Here is a 19,546-nt window from a genome sequence, read left to right as displayed (position 1 = left end):
TGCCTCTTTATAACATAACCATTGAAAACGTTTCAATGAAAAAGTTTCCTTCTGATAGGAGCTAGTCACACAGACACAAAAAAATGGCTGTTGCAATCTACTGTTCTACAACCTAACAGTGATACTTACAAATAATGACCTTTACTTACAATTAAGTATCTGGTAATCTTCCTGTTAGAGGTTGGGGAAGGAAGAAGGAAGGTTTAAAAAAAAATCAGACCTCATGTTGAAGAGATTTCTCAGAATTCTGGTGGAAAAGAGGTTATATATCAGGGCTTGGATTTTTCCAACTCTTCTTGTCTAAATGAAACCTAATCACTAGACATGTATCTTCTGGGTAAGCTGCTTGACAGAACATGGGTAGGAACCACACACAGAAGTAGGAACCACACTTCTTTGAGAGAAAGATGAAAGTCTGCTAGGGGAAGATAGGATTATTTTGAAATACTTTTTTTTTTTTTTTTTGGAGACAGAGTGTTACCCCGTCACCTAGGCTGCAGTGCAGTAGCGTGATCATAGCTCATTCCAGCCTCGACTTCCTGGACTCAAGCCATCCTTCTGCCTCAGCCTCCCAAGTAGCTGGGACTACTGGTGCAAGCCACCACGGCTGGCAAATTTTTATATATTTTGTAGAAACCAGGTCTTGCCATGTTACCCAGGATGGTCTCAAACTCCTGAGCTCAAGTGATCCTACCCATCTCAGATTACCAAAGTGCTGAGATTATAGGTGTGAGCCACTACGCCTGGCTTTGAAATACTTTTTCAAGAAGGGAGAAATACATGGGAGTAGTCAGTGAGTTTTAATTAAGGAAGAAGGAGCCCCAGGAATGAAAGTGATATTTACTTTGACCCACCAAGCTGTGGGACCATTTTTGTTCAAATAAAGTAGTTAATAAAAGGCATTGGGCCAGGCGCGGTGGCTCACGCCTGTACTCCCAGCACTTTGGGGGGCCGAGGCAGGCAGATCACGAGGTCAGGAGATTGAGACCATCCTGGCTAACAGGGTGAAACCCCATCTCTACTAAAAAAAAAAATACAAAAAATTAGCTGGGCGTGGTGGCGGGTGCCTGTAGTCCCAGCTACTCGGGAGGCTGAGGCAGGAGAATGGCGTGAACCCGGGAGGTGGAGCTTGCAGTGAGCCGAGATCACCACTGCACTCCAGCCTGGGTGACACAGCGAGATGCCATCTCAAAAAATAATAATAATAATAAATAAAAGGCGCTGAAGATAAAACATAGCCTGCTTCATTTCTGAAGATAAGCATGCCTAAAATGGTCTGTTACAAGACCTCTAGAGAGTTCTATTCAAAGTACTGGACCATAAAAAGATAAGGAACTTTCACCAGAATGTAAATCAATTCCTCATTTCCTTCTTCAACAAAGTCTTTCTATTAAAAGGAACAAGTCAGTTGAACAAACAGAGTGTTTAGTGACATGGTTCATTTACATTCAGGACAATACTCCTTGTCTTGTTGTAAACATGTGATAAATAGTTCTCAGACTAGCAGCTGGTCTGTGGGATACTCTTTGTGCAGTAGCGCATTAGAAGAACTTTTTGAAATGTAGAAGAAACCATCCCACTTGATCAGCACTATCAAGTCAAGGGCCAGGCCGTAAAGAAGAGGGCCCAAGACTTGAGTGAAGAGACAAAGAACATAGCCTTTATTGAAGAAGATAGTGAATCCCTGAAGGCCTCGGGCAGCTAGGTCCATGACTGGGAGAAAAAAAATTCCCATCTGTTCAAAAGAGATTATTACTTTAAGTCATTTCCAAATGTAGGGCTTTTCTAGAATGCTGGGATTTAAGGGAGGATGAAGAAAGGCACACTCCTATGCCAGATGAGATGAGGCTAAAAGCATCTTGCTAGAGTCTTCGGGTGTATCTTAAGTAGAATTAGGGAAAATTATGTTTTATCTCAGGAACAAAGACATAAACACCCACTTTTGAAAGTCGTGTCTGGGTTATCTAGTGCAAAGACTACTATTGTGAATTTTCAGCTTCAGAGTCCAATATTCTTGCTAAGTGTGTTATCTTAATGCATCTGCCTGATAATGTATCTCTACCCAGAGATGACTATATTCCTCCCCCTTTTTGCTAAAGTTATCAACACCCATCAATATCCAATTATATCACGACCCTTTGTTAGAATCTTTAAAATGCTTGGAGAAAATCCTGATTCCTCTTAGTTCTAGAAAGATTTTCAGATGAAACAAGTTGCTGAGTCTAGAATTGGCCAATGTACATATCCCAACAGAAGGATGCATCTGTTTGAGGGATCTCATGTAGACCTATGCAGCCCTGTAGAAGGTGGTCCTGGAGAGTCTGCTATCAGTTTCTCTGGTATTTGACCAGGACTCTTGACCTTGCTGTTTATAGCTGTAACTTCTGTATTCCTGACTGCTGTCCTAGGGAAAGCAAGATGGAAACTGTTCAGATAGAGACCATAACCCTGAATCCAAGTTATCCCGTGAAAAAAAGTGGGAAGGGGTGTGGAAGATGGGATAGCAGTGCAACCCTTGATTAAAAAGGATGGCCAGTCAGAAGAAGGATAAGAGCTAAGAGTCCTGAGGGGAGGATAAGAAGGGAAAAAGCTATGACTAGGAAAGAATGAGGGAATAAAAAGCTTCATGAAACTCAAGCTATGAGATCCTGGATACCACGTCTTGGGAAAGAGAGCAACATTACCCTGTAAGGAATGAAAAAAACCAGATTCTATGGGAAAGGAAATTCCTTTTTCTGGGTTGATGGGTGAATCCTTGCAGGCCTGAAGCTTTGCTGAACCTAGGATGCTATTTGGTGGTGAAAGAATGCAGAGACTTGACTCTTGTCTTCCCTGGGGAAAACAGTTGTACCCTCTCTTAGGAAAAGAAAAAAGAGAGAATGTGATCTAGAAAATTTGAGGTTCTCAAACAAAATAAAAATAAGCAAATTCTGACATTTTTTATTTTATATTTTTTGGGAGGGAGGAGAATAGCTGACACTCAGTATTATCACTTTGAGGTGCCTTCAATAAAGGGAAGAGAATAGTGATCCTTAAGTCTCTTTGGTAGAACAAGCAAGAGCTTAGGCTGCCTGAAAGAAGTTTGAGGGTAGGGTGAGGGTGGGGGCAGGGAGTACTGCATACCTCCTTTCCCTTTTCCTGTCAATTCAGTGCCTGACACAGTGAAGAAAAGGATCTGGAAATGGTCCCTTGTGGGTGCTGTGTAGTCACCTTTGAGGGGCAAGGGCCCCTAAGCCCTTCCCTGCTTAGGCAATGATCCAATAGGGCAAAGTATTTTTTTTCCTTAAAAACGCTACACAGTAGAACATCTGCTTCCAATGTGTCAACTGATGAGTAGTATTTTATTCCATCTTGATTTAAAAATGTTTTATAATGTACTTCAAGAGAAACTGGTTAGGAATTAGAGAAAACAAAACATTTTTGGCAATGGATATGTATCAGGGATTTAAAATATACTCTAATGCTCCTTCCCTCTTGGCTTCATTATCAAAGGGCACTTAATGATAGAAAACAAAGAGTTCTAAAGGTGCCCAATTATCTTTGTCAAATACGTTGGTCTTAAGTGTAAATTCAATGATTTTTTTTCAGTTCTGCACTCAAATGTATTTTCATTTACTCTGTCAATTGCCGGGTCTTATCTAGACTTCAAAAAGCTCACTAATGCTTTCTCAGAATGGATGGGAGGTTAACAGATTACAGGTTTTTTTAAAAAAATAGTTTTGGAGGAACAGGTGATTTTTTGTTACATGGATAAGTCCTTTAGCAGTAATTTCTGAGATTTTGGTGTACCTGTCACCAGAGCAGTACCCAATGTGTAGTCTTTAATTCCTCCCTGGCCCCCACCCCCAGTCCCCAAAGTCCATTATATCATTCTTATGCCTCTAAATCCTCATAGCTTAGCTCCCACTTATAAGCAAGAACATACAATATTTGGTTTCCATTCCTGAGTTAGTTCACTTAGAATAATACTCAGTTTACGTTTTTAACTTGTGTTTTAAATTGGTAGTCGACCTTGGTATAGCTAGCATAGTTGAATCAGCTAATTAAGAAAAAAAGGTGTTTTGGATCACTGAAGCTAAGTGGGGAAAACCCTGAGGACTTTTACTACTACCACTATTTTAGAATAAGGTTTTCTAATTTAGGCAAATAGAATTTTCCAGGTTTAAAAATAGATGGCATCAGCAAACCACCATGGCACATGTTTACCTATGTAACAAACCTGCACATCCTGCACATGTATCCCAGAACTTAAAATAAAATAAAATTTAATTAAAAGAAATTTAAAAATAGATGACACCTATAAATAAATATGTAAATTCTCTTAAACATCATTTTTTTTAACATTCAAAACAACATTTTCTCCTCATTAGTGAAGAGTGCTTTGATTTCTATGAAGAATAAATTCTAAAAAACCTTGAGGGTATTATGAAATATATAAATGGCTAGTTGAAAATATTATTTCCACTTCCTGAAACGTATCAGTTTGGTGTTTATGCTAGCTGCCCCATGCTAATATCCAGAAAAACCATAGCAAGAAATTATATTTCTAAAGCTTAAGGACTGATAATAAAGACAAATAATTCTTGATTTTTGCTTAGCTTTAATGTCTCTGCACTTGTGAAAAAAACAAAAACATTCCAGGAAATAGTTTTAAAATAATTAACTATTTTCAAAGTCTAAAAAGTACAGTTTTAGACTTAGTGGACATAAAAATCTTCAGATTTCTACTGCTATTATTATTATTTAGATGGAGTTTTGTTCTCGCTGCCCAGGCTGGAGTGCAGTGGCGTGATCTTGGCTCACTGCAACCTCCGCCTCCTGGGTTCAAGCGCTCCTGCCTCAACCTTCTGAGTAGTTGGGATTACACGTGTGTGCCACAACGTCCCGGGTTTCACCATGTTGTCTAGGGTGGTCTTGAACTCCTGACCTCAGGTGATCACCTACCTTGGCCTCCCAAAGTGCTGGGATTATAGGCGTGAGCCACCATGCCTGGCCAGATTTCTAATTAAAAAGATGAGATAATATTAATCTATTTCTCTGAAGACATACTTGAAATCACGGTACTCCGTTTAAGGTTCTCATATCTTGTCAGTTTATTTGGAATTTCAGGTGTGTAATTTCAATATTTACTTATACTGTGATTTCATATGCATACCAGTGATTTTTAAAAAAAACCCTCAAATGGGGCCTTATTTTGGTAATTAATCTCCTTCTCTGTTTAAAACTCACATATGTATACTAAAAGGAGAAAACTAAAGTATATCAAACACATAGATTATTCAAAAGAATTCCAGAGTCAGACAGAAAGTGTTAATTTAAAATATAAGTAAAATGAATCTACATTTTACTTAAGAAGAATCTTTTTTAAAAAATTTATTTATTCATTTATTTATTTATTTATTTATTTATTATTTTTTGAGACAGGGTCTTGTCCTGTCACCCAGGTTGGAGTGCAGTGTCCTGGGCTCAAGCTATGATCCTACCTCACCCTCCTTCGTAGCTGGAACCACAGGCATGTGACACCATGCCCAGCTAATTTTTGTATTTTTGTAGAGATGGGGTTTCACCATTCCTGCCAAGGCTGGTCTCAAATTCCTGGGCTCAAGTGATCCACCTACCCATGCCTCCCAAAGTGTTGACATTACAGGTCTGAGTCACCACACTCGGCCAAGAATCTTTTTAGAAAAAGATTCTCCACATGGGTGTTATATGAGGCAATCAAACACTGAGCCTCAGTGTGAAATGATAGATATACAGTTAACTGTAGGAATTCTGTAATTAAAAAATAAAACAAAATATGGTTGTGTTCGTACAGCTGAAGCCAGAGTGATATGACTCCTTTAATAAGTTGGTTTCATTTTGCCGTATTGTTACTCATTCCACTGCCTTAAAGGAAGTAGCTTGGACATTGAGATAGAGATTTCTTGGTTGCCAGCTCCATTGCCAATCAATGTTTAAACCTAACTCAACTGGGTTACTATTTGAGCAGATGCAGTTTGTTCAACAATACTGTTGAGCAGTAGCCAACAATACTGTTTATGGAAAGGGACACTTCCAAGTAGATTTCCTGAATTAGGAATCTTAAATTAGGAATCCAGGGCTGCTGGACCTAAAGCCCTTCAAGAGTATGACTCCCTTTTAGTACCCAGGTATCACTGCACTAAAGTGGCTGGAGAGACATAGTCTATGGGCAGTTTGGTGATGTTAAGACACATGACGGGGAAACAAATAATCTGTGTTATCCCGACTTGAGCCTTGAGAAGAGTTTAATTTGTGGCAGTCTTCCAGGGAGGGACAGTCTTGGAAAATAAACACTGGGCATCAGGCCTGGCCCTGTACTATTTTTTTTTTATATTTTATATTTTATTTTAAAATAGGTACAGGATCACACTCTGTTGCCCAGGCTGGTCTCAAACTCCTGGCCTCAAGCAATCCTCCAGCCTTGGCCTCCCAAAGCACTGGGATTACAGGCATGAGCCACTGCACCTGGCCACCCTGTACTATTTAACTTTTCTTGTAATCTCTAATGAAAGCAGAAGGGACAACAAACAATCCAGTCTTCTTTTATAACAGCTTATTTTTAACACTGAATAAGGCCAAGGGTGAACATATTTTTCAGTGTTCTATTATATCATATTCATAGCTAAACTACAAAGATAAAAAACTATTATGCTAAATGAAAATCCCCCCCATCTCTAAAAACAGAAATATCTTACTTTTTCGATGAAGAAACTCTGCAACTAGAGCTGCTACATGGACATAACACATCGCAGCCTGAAAAAGGATGACAGAGAAAGAACTGTCAGAACATGCTCAAGGTGTTTTGAAGGGCTGTTTAGAACAAAACTTTAAGTAGTCACCTCTGAAAAATCTCCATTTTTTACATGAATCTTGGCCATGCTATCAAGCCAGGTTTTCCTGAGCTCTGGGGTGCTTGCATAGGACTTGGCTAAGCTATACTGGAGATCAATTAGCATTTCAGGGTCTTTCTCATGCTCCTTCATTTGGGCAGTGGCCATAAGAACAGTGCGGATTCTCTTGGTCAAGTCTTTGACTTCTGCGGGAAAGGCAGTTGCCTAATTTCAAAACAAACAAAAAAGACAAGTTGAACAACAATATCAATGTGCTCTAAGGCTTGTCATCCAATGCTGAGGACATATGATTTTCACTTCCTGTTACAGTTCTTGGTATTGCATATAGTACACTGAAATAATTTTAAATAAATTATTTTTTAAATATGTAACTAGCCCAGGCTTCAAAGGCTCTAACCTTGGTGGCAGTACATTCACAGGACATAAAATCATTAGCTCTGGAGCCAGACTACCTGGCTTTGAATCCTAGATCCTCCATTGTGAATTGCACAGCCATGGGAGTGATCTTTGTTTGCCGTTTTCTTGTAACAGTAACTAAAAACTAATAGCTTACTATGTGCCAAGCACTAGTCTGGGTTCTTTACATGTTTTAATTTTTACGACAACCCTATGAGTTAAGCACTATTATAAAAAAGTGTTTAAATGCTCGACCAAAGTCTCAAAATTGGTAAATGTTAGAGACAGGATTTTCACCCAGGCAGTCTGGCCCTAGAGCTGGTGCTCTTGGCCACTCTTCCATTCTGATAAGCATACCTACTCCATCCACTAACTACCACATACACTAAGGTGAAAACCATACTGCAGAAATTTCTGTTTACACAAATGGGAGGTCATGAATCACAGAACGTTCCAGAAAGTTTAGAGAGATCATTAAGCTTTCAAAGTTTGTTTTTGGCACCAAGAATACCAGAGTTTCCTCTTTACCCTAGCCACTGCTAAGGAAGTCCTATTGCATCCTCTTAACCCCCACAGGAGTAATCACAATTATCTATATGATTCAGAGATGATGAGGAAGAGACAGGTACAGGGGTTAGGGAGCTTGTCAATATAAACACAATATGTGGGGGAAATGGTTTGAAACACTGCCTTCTTGGCCGGGAGCAGTGGCTCATGCCTGTAATCCCAGCACTTTGGGAGGCCGAGGCAAGAGGACCACCTGAGGTCAGGAGTTCGAGACCAGCCTGGCCAACATGGTGAAATCCCATTTCTATTAAAAATATAAAAAATTACCCAGGCGTGGTGGCAGGCGCCTGTAATCCCAGCTACTTGGGAGGCTGAGGCAGGAAAATCACTTGAACCTGGGAGGTGGAGGTTGCAGTGAGCCAAGATTGGGCCATTGCACTCCAGCCTGGGCAACAAGAGTGAAACTCCGTCTCTAAGTAAATAAGTAAATACAATAGAAATAAAAAATACCTACCTGGCTTTGAATCCCTTTAAAAATAATAATTATATACATAAAGTTCCTTTCTATACATTAATAGAGATCCCATTTACCAGGGGAAAGCTGTATCTTTTCGTAATAGGGTTTGTTGGTAATGACTGCCATAACAGAATAAAACTAAGTCATTTCATAAATGAGTTATGGAAAAGAAAAAGATTTCCTATCAAGGAGAGAGTATACAAGCCCCATTTACCTAGAAAAACTTACCAATCTACCTATATAACATAGTACTAAGGATGGTAACAACTGGTAAAAACAATTCCTTAGAGTATAAGCATAAGTGGTGTAACTTGTTTCTATGCTCACAAGATTAGCTGGAGCATATACTGATCCCCCGCAGAACTAGTAGAACTGGCTGGAAAGCAAACTTTCCCAGCCTGAGAGCGGCTGGCACTACACGCTGTTATTTTTCAGTACAAGCAACATTCCTATGGGAATATTTTTTGGTGCATAGATTCTACACATCCAAACATCAAATATGCTGTGACTATGAGCTTTTAATCTTTTTCAGATTTTACACAATGTTGTCAAACTGTGCTGGAAGATGACCTTTCCCAAGAATGGGGATGATTCATTCTTCTGGGAGGAAAAGTCCTATTGGCAAAGGATTCTTCTTCCCTTGTATACATGTGTCACTGAAGATCAGAACCTGCACTCTATGCAACAAAGCAACAGATGAATTTTTACAGTGCTATAAGTTTTAAGCATACAGGAAAGAAAGTGGAACAGTGGTCAGAGTCTTGGGTTTGGCCTCAGCAAAATGGTGCTTAAGAGTGACAGCCTTGGTGTTAACAGATAATTTTCAAAACTCACAAAACCATCAAATAATGAATCCCTTCTGTGCCATTTCTCATCCATTGGCAATGGATCAGGCAACTGTTAGCTATTCTAAGTGAAATTTTGTGAAATTTCAAATTCAGTGCTTATTTAACCAATATTAAAAGTGGTGACAATTGTTAAGAAATAAAGGATCTATGTATTTTCTGAGCAAGTTTGGAAATGAAGCCCAGAAAAAAAAAAATTCAGATTCGACTTGCCATAACAACTATGAATACATAGTATATTCATTCATCCATCCACTAAACTGATATTGAATATATGCTATGTACCAGGCAGTGTTCTAGGTACTAGAGATATAGTGATGTATAAGACAAAGCCCTTAACTCATAAAACTCACATTCCGTACATTCTATACTAACAAAAGTTGTGAATCCAATGACAGTTTAAGAGTTTAAACTTCCCTGATAGCAAAGGTGGTTCTAATTTATTATATGAAATGAGAACATACCTTCATAGGTCTGTCACTATTTGCAAAATTATTGATAATGAATAAAGACTCCTGAAATCTTGATCCTCCGCTTAGTGCTACATCAGCTATCAGTTGGCTTACAGCAATTATTATCTGTGGGAAGAAGTAAATATTATTTTCCAAATAACTTTTGAACAAATGCTGCCTACGCTCATCATTTTATAAGTATATAAGCACTCACATGAAATGCTTCTTTTAAAGATTCTACACTGTACCATCATAATGTACCCTTCATATATGAGGGGTTTACATTCTTCTGCTGAAATAGTAACTTGAAAGGCCCTATTTCAAATTTTAAAGGATCTTTCTTGGTTAGACGTAAACAATTTTTCAAAACTCATAGCATAGCCAGATCTAAAACTATTTTCATAATAGTGAACTGATACAATGGTAGTCAGGTCTCCATTTTAAATATGCTTTCTAGGTTGTAGCTGTGGCAAAGGTGAGAATAAATCATGTTTTTCTTTGATGATTTCTCATTCCTTTTCACTAGTCTATTTTAGTTGGCTGGACTTCCAAGTCCAGTGCCTCAGCAACTTTCTTTGTTTTTGACCAGGGTTTACCTAGTTTAACAAAAGTTTATGGAATGGACTTTGATGGTACTTTTTATTTTTTGGGACAGGGTCTCACTCTATTGCCCAGGCTGGAATGCAGTGGTATGGTCTTGGTTCACTGGTTCACTGCAGCCTCGACCTCCCAGGCTCAGGTGATCCTCCCACCTCAGCCTCCCAAGTAGCTGGGACTACAGATGTGTGCCACCACACCTAACTAATTTTTTATATTTTTGTAGGGACAGGATTTTGCCATGTTGCCTAGGCTGGTCTCGAGCTCCTGGGCTCAAGTGATCCACCCACTTATGCCGCCCAAAGTGCTAGGATTACAGGCATGAACCACTGTCTTTGATGGGACTTTTAAATCTCTCAGTCTCCCTTGGGTGAATGCCAAAACAATTCATACTAAGATGTTAATGGCTGGATGCTTTACCACTGGTCCTAGGAAGCAAGATACAGTAATAGCCATGTGTATGGGCTCTAGAGTTGAATGCCTTAGATACAAATCTTGACTTTATCAATAATTCACTGTGTGGCTTTGGAAAAGCTATTTAACCTTTCTGTGCCTCATGTTTCTCATCTGTAAAATGCCTATGATAAAAATCCCTACTTTGTAGAGGATGAAAGAGATCATAACCATTAGAGTACTAGTTAATCCTTTATTGAGCACTTATTATGTGCCAGACAGTGTTCTAAGTCTTCATATTTATTAATTTGTCTATATTTGACTAAAAGACTTAAAGAAAACTGATGCTTTGACCCAGAAGAATCAATACCAATGGGGGAATTTCAGTTATATTGGCACACAAATTAGAACAATGTTCTGGGGGAAGGTGGGTTTCCAAGTGCCATCTCATATAAAAGCAAATAGTAAAGGACCTAATGTGTAATGATGGCTGACTCTAACATGCAAAAGTAATTATATAGCAGACTTTTACAGGAAGCATACACAGTATTCCTATTAGATTTTCACATTATTGATGACATTTTTCAACAAGCTGCTTATGGTTGTTTCCCCACTAATAATCTTATCTTCAGTAAACAACTCTAATGGGACAGACCATGACAGTAAAGATATAAATAGGACCAAGGATTTCCCATATTACAATGAAGGCTACTGAGTCAAGCAGTCCCAATTGTGGTTTAGTTCAGAGCTATTTCATCCAATAAACCCAAAAGTATGGAGATGTTGAATAATAACTATCATGTAGGAAGTATCTATCTTGTGCTACACATTGTGTCAGGCACTACAGGCACTATACACGCCTTATTTTAATCCTCAGGGTAACTCTGCAAAGTGAAATACTCAGTCTCATTTTACAAATAAGAGAACAGGTTCAGCCAGATTGAGTGACTTGCTTAGGGTCACAGGGCATGTAAGGATTTAAGCTATGATTTAAGTGCAGGTAGGCCTGATTCCAAAGTCAATGCTTTCCACTAAACCTTGACACATCTCTCATTTTTAAAATAAGTGGGCATACTGGAGCATGAAAAACATAAACTATGTTATCTGTTCTGTAAAATCTAACAAGCTTGTTATTTAATCATCTCATTTAATCCTCATAAAAATCCTATGAGCTAGGTAACAATATTTACCCCACCAGATTTGCAGAAACTGAGGCACTGAGAGGCTAAGGAAGTAACTTGCTCCAGGTCACATAGTATGTGGCAGTCCTCAAATTTAAACTAGAGACTGGGCACGGTGGCTCATGCTTGTAATCGCAGCACTTTGGGAGGTTAAGGTGGGTGGATCACCTGAGGTCAGGAGTTTGAGACCAGCCTGGCCAACATGGTGAAACCCCGTCTCTACTAAAAATACAAAAATTAGCTGGGCATAGTGGTGCATGCCTGTAATCCTACTTGGGAGGCTGAGGCAGGAGAATCACTTGAGCCCGGGAGATGGAGGTTGCAGTGAGCCGAGATCATGCCACAGCACTCCAGCCTGGGTGACAGGGCGAGACTCCGTCTCAAAAAATAAAATAAAATAAAATAAAATTTGAAATAAAGCCTATGCTCTTCTCTGCTCAGGAGCAGCTCTATTCCATAGAAATATGACACATGCCACATACGTAATTATCAATTACCTAGTAGCCACACTAAAAAGAGACTTATTTTAATATACTTAACCTAATACAGGCAACATATCATTTCAACATATAATCAATATAAAACAATTGAGATCTTCTTTTTTTTCATACTTAGTCTTCAAAAGCCATAGTATATTTTACACTTTCAGAACATCTAAATTTAGACTAGCCACACATCAAGTGCTAGATGGCCACATTGTATTGGACTGGGTTGGGTGGCTCTGGATCTTGATCTAGAGGTTAAAGATTGAAGAGAAGAAAGATGAAGAGGCGCTTTTATTTTCACTGACCTGTAGATGTGTCCTCAAAAAGGTTTTCCTTTTGGTATACTCAAAGTTGTTTCTCATCAAAAGATACAAAAGTGCAGATGCTTCATTCCTGGTTGAGCTAATCTTCGATGTGCAGCACTTTAAAACCTCATAGCAAAATGCAGCACACATGTTTACTCTTCCTTTGAAAAATGCTGAAGGAAACTAAAGAACAGGGAAAACAGAAATAAGTATTTAAAATCCAATCATAGAATCAATAGAATATCAAGTGCCCTCTATACCCTCACCTAAAACTATGCTGGGGGCTTTGAGGATACAAAATCAACATAAGGCAGGCTCTGCTCTCCAGAGAGCCTGAACTAGTTAACATAAACACCAGCATGTGATAATAATAGAACTTAAGTCAGTATATAAGTTATTACAAAGATGTAGAAGTACTGAATATAAACGCTATAGATCTGAGAAGAGCTCGAGAGTCTGCAACATATTATAGTATTATACTATATCTATTATATATTATATATGTATTATATATTATATATTAATATATTATATATGTATTATATATTATATATTAATATATGATATATGTATTATATATTATATATTAATATATGATATATGTATTATATATCATATATTAATATATATATTATATGTATATAATATATATAATTTATGTTATATATAAATATATAAATGTATAATTACATATTACATATTAATATATTAACATATCAATATAATATATTATATAATAATATATTGTCTCAGCACGTTGATGTTCACAATAAAGGAACTGTTGAAATATAAAGCAAAAGAGTAAGTAATGAAAATTGACCTTCCCATTTTTAAGCCCCCATTTGAGACCCATCATTCATCATTTCAGGCATTCTTTCAAAACATATTGAGAACCTGCTTACTGTATTATGGCGGTTCAAAAGTAATTGCCACTATATCACTATATAGTGGCAAAAACCGCAATTACTTTTATATATATATTATATTATTATATAATATTATTATATTATATAATATTACAATGTATATGTTATATTATATAATATTACAATTTATGTTATATTATATAATATTACAATTTATATATTATATAAATTATAATGTATATATTATGATATAAATTATAATTTATATATTATATTATGATATAAATTATAATAATATATTATATATTATATAGTATTATAATTTATATATTGTATATTATATAGTATTATAATTTATATATTGTATATTATATAGTATTATAATTTATATAATATATATTATATAGTATAATTTATATAATATATTATATTATATATATTATAATTTATATATTATATTGTATTATATATATTATAATTTATATATTATCTTATATTATATATATTATAATTTATATATTATATTATATTATTATATAATATTATAATTTATATTATATTATATATTATAATTTATATTATACATTATATCATTATATAATATTATAATTTATATTATATATATTATATAATATATTATATATTATATATTACATATTATATTATAATAATATATTATATATTATAATATATTATAAAATATATTATTTATTAAATATTACATTATAATATATTATATATTATTAAATATTATATATTATTAAATATTATATATTATTAAATATTATATATTATTATATATTATATTATAATATATAATATATTATTAAATATTATATATTATATTATAATATATTATATATTATAATATAATATATAATATATTATTAAATATTATATATTATATTATAATATATTATATATTATTATATATTATATATAATATATTATATATTATTATATATTATATATAATATATTATATATTATTATATATTATATATAATATATTATATATTATTATATATTATATATAATATATTATATATTATTATATATTATATATAATATATTATATATTATTATAATATATATAATAATATATTATATATTATTATATATATTATAATATATTATATATTATATATTATATTATAATAATATATTATACATTATTATATATTATATTATAATAATATATTATACATTATTATATATTATATTTAATAATATATATTATTATATATTATATTATTATATATTATATAATAATTATTAATATATAATATATAAACATATAATATATTAACATATAATATATCTTATATATTATATTTATATATAATATATAAGATATATGTTAATATATTATATTAATATATAACATGTATAATATATTATATAACAATATAATATATATAAAAGTAATTGCGGTTTTTGCCACTATATAGTGATATAGTGGCAATTACTTTTGCAACGCCATAATACAGTAAGCAGGTTCTCAATATGTTTTGAAAGAATGCCTGAAATGATGAATGATGGGTCTCAAATGGGGGCTTAAAAATGGGAAGGTCAATTTTCATTACTTACTCTTTTGCTTTATATTTCAACAGTTCCTTTATTGTGAACATCAACGTGCTGAGAAAATTATAGCTAAAATCTACTCAGCAAGTGAATTTCATCTTTTAACAAATGGGATATAGGAGATACACACACACACACACACACACACACACACACACATATCCTCTTCACATAAACACTGATAGTTAAGATACATTTTAGCATAGAAAAGGAGTAAGAAAGTGACTAATTATCAAAAGAGACAAGTGGCCTGTTCCTTTAAGAATGTATTCAGTCTGCTTTGTGGAAGACACAATATACAGGTAACATAGACTTGTTACAATTTCCCATGCTTTTAGGTCTAGGCAAGCAAATAATAAGCTGCTTCAGGGTACACAATAGATGTTTTTCAGAGAGTGAAGCTAGAGGGACATCTTTTAAAAATTATTTCTTAGGAACCTTGAATTTAGACCCACATATAGGAATCTACCCTTTATTTCACCTTAATACCAAGTGTAATTCTATGCAGATAATGAATGCTTAGTAAATGTTTTCTGATTGGCAATTGGGAAATCTCGCTAATAATTTCACCAAACTAAACTAACTCTGGATGAAGCAGATACTCTGGTATGAAAATAAACATTTAAGGGAGATCATAGCTATAGTGTAGCTCATCACTACACTAAGTCTTCTACCCACATCACTCACTTCTCTGAGTGGGCAATGGCTAAAATCATCAATGACCTAATTGCCAATTCTAACAGACCTCTTTTCCCCTTTCTTATTTGACTACTCCGTATACGTCATGACAATGTTGGAACTCTTTCCTTCTTTGGCTTCCATGATATCCTTCTTTCTTACCTTTCTTCCCACCTCTGTGACTGCTCCCTCTCATCTCCCTTACAGATTCGTCTTTGAACCTCCCTTCTACGTTGTTTCTCTCCAATGTTCTGCTCCTGATTTTTTGTTGTTGTTGTTGTTATTCTTCTTCTTCAATGTACCCTCCAGGGAAAATCAAACCACTCCCATGGCTTCAACTACCACTTGTATGTTGATGCTCCCGCTAGTTCACTATGCTCCAAAAATATCAGCCTTTTAGTTCTCAGAATACTCCAAACTGTTTCCCAACTCAGAGCCTTAGCACATGTATGTCATTCTCCCTAGATAGTTCTTTAAGCTCTTTTTACAGCTGGCCCCTTTTCAATAATTAAGTTCTCTCTGTTTTTTTGTTGTTGTGGTTTTTTTTGTTTTTTTTTGTTTTTTTTTGTTTTTTTTTTTTTGACGAAGTCTCGCTCTGTTGCCCAAGCTGGAGCGCAATGGCGCGATCTCGGCTCACTGCAACCTCTGCCTCCCGGGTTCAAGTGATTCTCCTGCCTCAGCCTCCCGTGTAGCTGGGACTACAGGCACCTGCCACCATGCCCAGCTAATTTTTTTTTTTTTTAAACTAAAGACAGGGTTTCACTATGTTGGCCAGGCTGGTCTCGAACTCCTGACTTCGTGATCTGCCCGCCTCAGCCTCCCAAAGTGCTGGGATTACAGATTCAGGTCTCTTTTTAAAAGTGACAAACCTATCTAAGATAAGATTATCTCCCACAAATCATTTACTGTCTCAGTACACTGTTTCCTTCCTAGAACATATAATAATTATGAATTCTTTTTTTTGAGATGAAATCTTGCCCTGTCACCCAGGCTGGAGTGCAGTGGCACGATCTTGGCTCACTGCAACCTCCGCCTCCTGAGTAGCTGGGATTACAGGCACCCGCCACCACGCCCGGCTAATTTTTGTATTTTTAGTAGAGATGGGGTTTCGCCATGTTGGTCAGGCTGGTGTCAAACTCCTGACCTCAGGTGATCTGCCCACCTCGGCCTCCCAAAGTGCTGGGATTATAGGCGTGAACCACTGCGCCCGGCTCATGATTACTAATTCTTCTATTATTTATTTTCTGTCTCCCCTATCCCCACTAAGACTGAACGCTTCATGAGGGCAAAGAGTATATTTATTTTGTATCTCCATTGTATCTACAGGACCTAGTACAGCACTTGACACACAGAAGGTCCTCAATAAATATAGTATGGATGAATGGAGAATGACTCCAACTCTGGCTCTCCAATCTGATCCCTCTCCAGAGCAAAGATCCATATAACCTAATGTCCCAAAGGCACTCAAATTCAACAGGACTCATTAACTTTTACTGCAAATGTAGTCTTTCCCCTGTATTTCACATCAACCACCACACTCCACCATACTGTCAGTGGACTGATGATCAAATCCTGTAAATCCTTTTTCAACATGTCTCATCTGCCTTTGATCCTTCATATATCCACTGTCACTGCCTTACTTCAGGCCCTCATTTCTTATTTAGCTTACTGCAACTAGTCTTTTTACTGCCTTTGACATTGTCACCAATCCTTCTTCAACACAACTTTTAAAGAGATTTTCCCCAGTCCTTACCAATTCCCTCTTAATACAAATATAATTGTGTTACTTCCCTGCTTAAAACCCTTCCATGACTACCTGATGCCTGAAAGATGAAATCCAACTCTTAAGATGAGTCCACATGATCTGTACTCCATTTACATCTTTAGTTTCATCTCTTGGTGAATCCATATTAAATCCTAGCTCCGTTGCTGCAGAAAAACTTTTGCTAAATTAGAGTTTTTCTCCTGCTCACCCCAGAGGTCTATACAGACTTATTTTATCCTGATGGTATTTGTTTCTGTGTATGTGTATCTTGATGTGTGTGTGCCTCCCTCTACTGGACAATAAGCCCTTAGGGACTATATCCAGTAAGTACCTACAGTTTTTGTTAAATGAATTATTTCTGAATCTCTTTCCCTTAGTTTCTTGTAACATGCTTGTGTTGAACTTGGCTTCCCATAGATTAATTCATAAATTATATTAAAGAATGGCAATAAAAAGCTTCAAATTCATCTAATTTCTGTATCTATTAAACACAATTGGCTGCTATCTAAATAATGAGGATGGCAAAAAGTTTTCAAAGCTTAGCTAGCCTATTACACAAATAAAGAAACTGAATTTCTTTGTCTTATTGTAGTTACATAAACCAGTGGAAGATCTGGACTGTGCCTTTCCATAACCTTGGCTCTATCTTGGTTAATTATGTTTATTCTTAAGTTTAAAAAGCCCCTGAGCACAGAAAATAAATCTTTGCTGTCTGTTTCAGTCATATTTCTTCCTAAAAGCCAAGTCTGAGGTTATTGTTTAGCTGAGGTAAGTGGACTGCACATTTAGGGCCCTCAGTTATGGCTAGCATTGAAAGGCAGGATTCATCCATTTGAACATGTACTGAGTGCTTACCATTTCCAAGATATTATACAAGACCCTGGGATTACAAAAGTTGGATCCTTTCAAAGTGTTTAGACATGAGTGCACTCATGGCATATATACCTCCAACATGACAATACTTTTAAAAAGAAGCAAAATAGAGAACTGGCAGGTTTGGTAATTTTATAATGATATTCTTCAAAGGAGCTTAATGGAAAAGGGAAGGTATGATGGGGTGAAATAAAAAGTAGCTTCTGATTTGAGGGGGTTCATGGTCAGGCCCTCTGTGTGTGCTTTGTTGTTCTGTATTTCTATTTACAAAGGCAGTACTTAATGGCTTCATGAGCTGGCATTGTATATGTCACCACAATGACCCCCATTGTCCCATCTTTCCTTTTTGCAATGAAGAGAGCCCACCGGCTGCTCCCAAGCTTCTGTCCTTACCTTACTGATGAAAGCTCTCAGTGAGGCAAATACATGTTTCAGCGACACTTCAGATTGTCCATTTTTAAGAAAAGCAAGATGTATATCAAACACTTTTTTCATTAATGGGTTATGGCCATCATTATTTAAAAGTTGGGTCTATAAAACATTAAAAAATATGGTTTATGCCCCACTGAGAATGACAGAACTGATTTCACCAATACCTGTTTATGAAACCACTGTTTGGAAGTTTCAGGAAAATAAAAGGCTCTTACATATAATTTCAAAATATTTGTGCCATCTTTCAACTTGGAAATCTCAAACAACTACTACATACATGATATCTAAAATATTTAATCCCAACATTTTAAACAGGTAGATTTTTTTTCAGTGCAACACAGCAATATACAGGACTAGTATGGGAAGAGTATTTTCTATTAACCTATACCATACTGCTTCTCAATTAAGAAATCAATAAATTAATAATGAATACAAGCAAATCAGCCTTTGTATTTCTGAGAGACTAAATATTGTAATGTATGAATGGAGGAAAATACCAGTTCTATTTTATTAGATTATGATCTAATTTACTTTAAAAGTATGTTTAGTATATGGTTAGCCATTTGTGAAAAAATAAGCCCTCTATGAGTAGAGATAATTAACAGGTATCACAATTGAACAGACTATGTAAATTATTTAAATGCCCCTTGCAAAGAAACAACAAATTGTAGAGAAATACCTATTAGTTTGTCAACTTTGTTTTAATCAGCAATGGTTAATTTCTCCAGCCCTATCCTGCTAACCCTCAAGAAAGTAACCAGCAGGTTACAGCTTGGCCAAAAACAACAAAACCCAAAAC

General features: G+C 35.6%; 1 protein-coding gene across 4 annotated transcripts in view; it reads right to left on the bottom strand.

The window, feature by feature from the left end:
* The window catches only part of DOCK11 (dedicator of cytokinesis 11), a 191,256-nt gene that overhangs the window by 24,453 nt on the left and 147,257 nt on the right, over window positions 1-19,546 (bottom strand). For all 4 annotated transcript variants that reach the window (XM_034949440.3, XM_034949442.3, XM_034949441.4 and 1 more), the window contains 5 exons: window positions 18,709-18,846; window positions 12,551-12,733; window positions 9,602-9,715; window positions 6,861-7,076; window positions 6,717-6,774 (listed from right to left, as the gene is read on the bottom strand). In XM_034949440.3, the coding sequence (XP_034805331.1) occupies window positions 6,717-6,774; window positions 6,861-7,076; window positions 9,602-9,715; window positions 12,551-12,733; window positions 18,709-18,846 (709 nt within the window). The remainder of the gene's footprint in view (window positions 1-6,716; window positions 6,775-6,860; window positions 7,077-9,601; window positions 9,716-12,550; window positions 12,734-18,708; window positions 18,847-19,546) is intronic.

The sequence above is a fragment of the Pan paniscus genome, chromosome X (assembly GCF_029289425.2).
Source record: "Pan paniscus chromosome X, NHGRI_mPanPan1-v2.0_pri, whole genome shotgun sequence".
Taxonomy (NCBI): domain Eukaryota; kingdom Metazoa; phylum Chordata; class Mammalia; order Primates; family Hominidae; genus Pan; species Pan paniscus.
This window is presented reverse-complemented; position numbering and strand designations above follow the sequence as displayed.